At 39.3% G+C, this 6427-nt stretch overlaps 1 protein-coding gene across 1 annotated transcript in view; it reads right to left on the bottom strand.

Moving 5' to 3' along the window:
- The window catches only part of ATF7IP2 (activating transcription factor 7 interacting protein 2), a 36275-nt gene that overhangs the window by 21564 nt on the left and 8284 nt on the right, over positions 1 to 6427 (bottom strand). The window contains exon 5 of the mRNA XM_012647607.1: positions 2316 to 2467. Coding sequence (XP_012503061.1) covers positions 2316 to 2467 — 152 coding nt within the window. The remainder of the gene's footprint in view (positions 1 to 2315; positions 2468 to 6427) is intronic.

Below are 6427 nucleotides of genomic sequence, written 5' to 3'. Positions count from 1 at the left end.
TTTTTAGTTGTCCGATTAATTTCTTTCTATTTTTAGTAGAGACGGGGTCTCGTTCTTGCTCAGGCTGGTTTCGAACTCCTGAGCTCAAACAATCCGCCCGCCTGGGCCTCCCAGAGTGCTAGGATTACAGGCATGAGCCACCACACGCGGCCTACAACTGATTTTGTATATATTTGAGTTCAGCAATCTTGTGTAATTCATAAATCCTAATATTTTATTGTAGGTTTCTTTGGATTTCCTACATACATACCCCAATCATCCAAGGATAGTAATTTTGTCCCTTCTTTGCTAATCCTTTATATTTTTCTTCCTCCCTCCCCACACAATTATTGGCATTCCTGCATTAGCTAAGACAAACAGTATGCCATATGAAGGGATGAGAGTAGGCATCTTTCTCCTGTTTTGTATCTCAAGAGGAACACTTCCAATATTTTACCATCAGATTTGTCTTAGGGTTTCCGTAGATAATCCGTCATGTTGAGGAAGTTACCTCCTATTCTGAGTTTACCAAGAATTTGTTTTAATCATAAATAAATACTTTACCAAGTCCTGCATCCATTGTGAGGTGATAATGATTTCTACCCTGGCAAATTACACTAATTGATTTTTAAATTGTTAAACTGACATTGCAGCACTCCTGAGTCAAACTCAATTTTTGCAGATAGTTGAACTTGGTTTACTAGAACCTTATTTAGGACAACTCCATCTATTTTGTGGGTTACAGTGGACTGTAGTTTTCCATTTCTATAAAATTTTAAAATTGACTTTAGTTTCAGGGTTATGCTAGCCTCATAAAATGAACTGAAGAATGTTTCTTCTTTTTCTTTTCTTTGGAAGAGTTTGTTTAAAGCTGCTGCTATTTCTTTCTTAAATGTTTCATAAACTCTCCATTGAAGCCATCAGAGACAAGTTACAGATTTGTTACAATTATTTGCAAACTCACTGCGGTCTGAGAGTGCTGCCTGAAACAGTTTCATAAATTGTAGGTTCTTCCTTCAGTACAGTGGATTTTTCAGATCAGAGACACAAGCCACTGCTAAATTGGACATATTTGTCTATGAAGTGCTATTTTAATGGTGTCTTCAACTTCTTCCCTTCCATCATCAGCACTTTATTTTTCCTTTTTTCACTTCATGAGTTTCAGTGCATGCATCAACACAGGGTAACAACAAAGAGTCACTGAAATGTGACTCTTACCTTCACCAACTAAAAGCTTTCTTGGCAGCAGCTTTCTGGCTCAAAACTAAAATGTAGGTCTCAATATCATGGAATACTAAGGTATTTCCTGAAGAGTCAAAACCACATGTTAAATCCTAAAATATCAGAAATCTACTGTAAATGGTGTAGATCTGAAATGCTTCTCCTTTGTTTTATAGCATCCTTGTGTATGCGTATTTATTTGCACGAAAGGGTGTTTGTTCTTCAAACAATGGCCATTGTTCAATTTTCTTATTTTTGGTTATATATTTTCTTCTTTTTAAATAACATTTTTTGGAGCTTTTTAAGATTATCACAAATGATAAGAAAAGAATTCATTAATCTCTCTCCCCTGCCCGCTCCCTTGAACATCAATTCAGCCCAGGACCACCAATCATGTTGCTCTGTTAAACTGAACTAGTTCTTCCCTACCAGGCTCAAATCGTTTGAACTAGACTGGAGATCACATGTCTTAGCTATTTTATTACTCAATTAGACAAATAAGTTAACCTATTCACTCCAATTTGAAGTTATTATGATACTACTTTCAACAGGCAGGGAACTAATTTTAGGCACTTCTTCCCTAGTCTTACCTACTTGTCTGTAATTTTGTTAGACAGGGTCTCACTATGTTGCTCAGGCTGGAGCGCAGTGGCTAGTCACAGGCACCAACATAGTGCACCATAGCTTCGAACTTCTGAGCTCAAGCGATCATCCTCCTGCCTCAGCCTCCCAAGTAGCTAGGATATAGGCACGTACCACCGCGTCCGGCTTCTGTGTTATTTTTTTAAAATCACTGTTTCATAACAACTTGATTTTTCCAAGTATATAACTGGAAACTACTGGGCTGACCCAACAAGTCACTCCAATCACTATACCAAAGATGGAAAGCATCACAACGAAAAACCTGATCACCTAATTCAAAATTTCGGTACTGTTCAAACAATAATGATTAAAGCTTTGGAGAATGAATTTCATTCCTTCATAATGGACAAAGATAGTGATCCTGTGAATATGATGAATATGAAGCTTTAAGCAAGTTTATGCTTGAGAAAAGGGCACATGTTTACAAACAGATTTAGATAACTAAGTTTATGCATTTTTATAGAAATGCCTACCTTTCAGAAACAGACTCATCCTGATCCAGTAACAAATTAATCTTTTCACTTGCTTTTTCTGAAGGTTCAGAGTTCACAGAAGTCATTCTTTCAACTGGACTATTAACTGACTTTGGATTCTTATTCAAAATCACAGTTTCTGAAGTTACAACCTGTTAAATGGGTGAGAAAAATGCAGCTGAAGTAAGGTTGCCAACTGTGTCCTTCCACACAAAATTAATGATAGGTAAAATTTCACTTAGAAAATATTATTACATACACGTGGCAAAACATATATATGTATTTCAATAGCTAACCACCATGATTGTGATTTGCCTGCCAAAAGGAATTTTTAAAAACTTAAAAGAGGCTGGGTGCAGTGGCTCATGCCTGTAATCCTAGCACTCTGGGAGGCTGAGACAGGAGGATTGCTTGAGCTCAGGAGTTCAAGACCAGCCGGAGCAAAAGTGAGACCCTATCTCTACTAAAAATAGAAAAAATTAGCTGGGCTTGGTGGCCTGTGCCTACAGTCCCAGCTACTCGAGAGGCTGAGGCAGGAGGATGGCTTGAGCCCAGGAGTTAGAGGTTGCTGTGAGCTAGGCTGAAGCCACAGCACGCTAGCCCAGCAACAGAGTGAGATTCTGTCTTCAAACAAAAAAAATAAAAACTTAAAAGAAATAAAAATGACAGGTCATCCTTCTGTAGTTCATAAGCAGGATTGGGTTTTCACATTTATGTGTGAGATACGCCTCCCTCAAACCTTGTTACGACTTCAGTTGGCACATTACCTGTCTGATGTGGAAAAAGAAATGATGGCATAAATCAACTTCCCAGCTTGGATGGAAACAAGGAAAAACAAATACCTAGGTACTTAGACAACATTTTATTCCTATTATACTTAGTTTTAGGAACAAACACTACACTTTAACAAAACTTTTTACTTTTGTCATACTTCTAATAAAGACCAAAAATAAATCACATTGCCAACTTGTTCTTCCAGTTGATGAGTTTATTTAAAACTTAGAGCTGGAGGATCGCCTGCACTCAGGAGTTCAAGACTAACCTCAGCAAGAGTGAGACTCCATCACTACTAAAAAAAAAACAGAAAACCCTCAGAGCTGAAATATTTAATCCACAACCGCCTTCCATAATCATTTCTTGACAATAACTACTCTGGAAAACAAACTGCCTTCCATTATGACTTTGCAATAACAACTTCTCTGCTCTTTAAAATTCCAATAAAAGCCCACCCTACTCATCCTCAGGGCCAGCATTTCTTCTTCTTTTCATGCCGTGCCCTTTTCTCCCTTAGAAAGGTTTTGAAGCAAAAAGTTTATTTTACTATCTAAATCTTTGAGTCAAGAATCCTTTCTCATGCCACAGTACGAGCACCCCTAATATATACATTAATTCAAAAGGATCAAATGATTGCCCAACTCATGGACTCTTCTAAGGGACAGCATGAAAAAAAATGCAGATACACAAAGGCAGAATTCTGAAATATTATCTTAAATTGAACAGATGTTATATGTAGAAATAGGTTTAAATAACATTGGAAAGCAATAGCAAAAAATATTTGGTATCCTTTCAGTTCCAAGACAAGGTGGTATAAAACTCACTTCTCCCTACTCCTCTCCTCTAACTGCAACATTAAGAAAAAATATTATTATAAAGCTCTAAAACTGTTGAGAACCACCAGGGATGAGAAAAGAATTCATTAATATCCCCCACACTCCCACCTTGAACATCAATCTAAGCCAAGGACTACCAATCATGATTCTTTGCTAAATTAAACTACTACTTCCCTACCAGCTCCAAATACTAATTAACTCTGAAAGTTACTTTATGTAAAGAAAAAGGTAGACTTTCTAAGTTTTTTTTTTTTTAATTCTCTATATATTCTTCACTGGGTGCCAAGGAAGCCAGGGACCCATCCTTCACCCCAAACCTGTAGCAGTGGTGGTCAACCCCTGACTCCATAGCTGCAGAATCAGGGGGCCCAATTTACCACAGCAGCACTGTCAGCTGGGTCCCCACCTGACACCTGAGGCAACGGAAGGCCCAATCCACCACTGACCATAGACCGTTTCCTGAACTTCCTACTCAACAGCAGCACCTGAATGAAAGAAAGTGGAGCCAGAAGCTGACCAGTATAGCACCAGAGAGTTCTTAAAAGTCAATTGTCATTGTAACTACAGCTCACAAGAGGTGGTCAGGATCTATACACTAAACCAAAACAGGTTTAGCCTGCATATGCTAAGAATCATAAGCCTAACCTCCTCAAAAAGCCCTCTGTGTGACTGAATACTGTGAACTTTTGACTAAACCTAAACAGGGTAACTGCCTGCTGAAATAGAGTCCTAGCCTAACCTCAAAGAACCCTCAGTGTGACTGAATCATGTGAACTTCTGAGCTTTCCAAGGCACTAGCAAAGAGCTATCCAGCAAAACCCTTGGCTTTCTCTACGGAGCATGCTTTTCTGACAGTGAACTTCCTAGAATCTTTTGCAATCTGGAGAGTGAGAATTTCCCAAATCATCAAGTCCTGGTTCTTTTTTACTGAACAGTTCCTCCTTCAATTCATCTCTTTCTTCTCACATCTTACTGTAAGAAGCAAGAAGAAAGTAAGCCAATTCTTCTATACTTTGCTTATAAATCTTGTCAGCCTGAAAAAATCCAAATTCATTGCTTACAAGTACTGCTTCCTACATAAACTGTAGGACTGAGGTCCCCAACCCCTGGGCAGACCAGTATGGTCCATGGCCTGTTAGGGAATGGGCTGCAGAGCTCTGCCCGCCGGCCCCCCAGACTTTGTCCCTGTCCGTGGAAAAATTATCTTCCATGACACTTAGGAAGAGGGGTAGGGGGCGCACGGCAGGAGGTGAGCAGTGAGCAAGGGAAGCTTCATTTGTATTTACAGCTACTCGGCATCGCCACCTGAGTTCCAGTCCCCGTCCCCCACCACCATCAGTGGAAAAATTGTCTTCCATGAAACCAGTCCCTAGTGCCAAAAAGCTTGGGGACCACTGCTGTAGGACACAATTCAGCTAAGCTTCCTACCACTAAATAACAATAATTTTATTTCCTTCAGTTTCCAATAACATGTTCCTCATTTATCTTTTTGAGTTCTCACCAACAGTGCTTTTAATATCCATTATTTCTACCAACAGTCTGTTTATGAAGATTTGGTATTCTCTAAGCCTACGTAGGTTTTCTCTACTGTGCTCATTTCCTTCTGCACTTTCACTGCAAGTCTTCAACTTCCATATTTTTACTAAAAGTCTATTCAAGGCAATCTAGGCTCTTTAAAAATCATGTCCCTCAAAATTCTTCCAGCCTCTACCCAGTACCCCATTCCAAAGCCACTTCCATATTTTTAGGTATTTGTTACAGCAGCACACCACACTTCCTGGTACCAAATTTTTATTAGTTTCCTGAGATTACCTTAACAAATTATCACAAACTGCCTGGCTTAACACAACAGTGATTTATTCTATCACAGTTCTAGAGGCCAGATGTTTGAAGTCGTTTTCACTAAGCTGAAATCAAGGTATTGGTATTCCTTCTGGAGGCTTTTCTCTAACTTCTAGAGGTGGCCGGCATTCCCTGGCTCAAGGTCCCTTCCTCCACCTTTAATGCACATCATTCCAACCTCTGTTTCCATTCTCCTTCTTCTGCCTTTGACTTTCTTACCTCTTCTTTTATAGGGACCCTTGGGAGTATACAGAGCCCACCTAGATTATCCAGGATAATCTCCCCATATCAAGGTATTTAATCTCATCACATCTACAAAGCCCATTTTACCATGTATTCATAGGTTCTGTGGACTAGGTCATGGACATCTTTTGGGGGCCACTATTTAGTCTTTCTCAGCTATAGAAGGTCTGAACAGCACTAACAAGCACCTTGGCACAATTAACAGACAAGTGACATTTACAGAACATTACAACCAACATTCTATGCAAGGAACATTCACCAAGTGAAATCATTTGCTGGCCTATAAGTGTCAATAACTCTTAAAATTTGTTTTACCTAGGATGTTCTCTGAATAAAATTACATATCAATAAAAATAAGAGCTACAGGCCAGGCGCGGTGGCTCAAGCCTGTAATCCTAGCACTCTGGGAGGCCGAGG

The sequence above is a fragment of the Propithecus coquereli genome, unplaced genomic scaffold (genome assembly GCF_000956105.1).
Source record: "Propithecus coquereli isolate 6110/MARCELLA unplaced genomic scaffold, Pcoq_1.0 Scaffold27, whole genome shotgun sequence".
In the NCBI taxonomy this organism is placed as follows: domain Eukaryota; kingdom Metazoa; phylum Chordata; class Mammalia; order Primates; family Indriidae; genus Propithecus; species Propithecus coquereli.
Note: the sequence above shows the minus strand (reverse complement) of the source record. Positions and strands in the feature narration are given on the sequence as shown.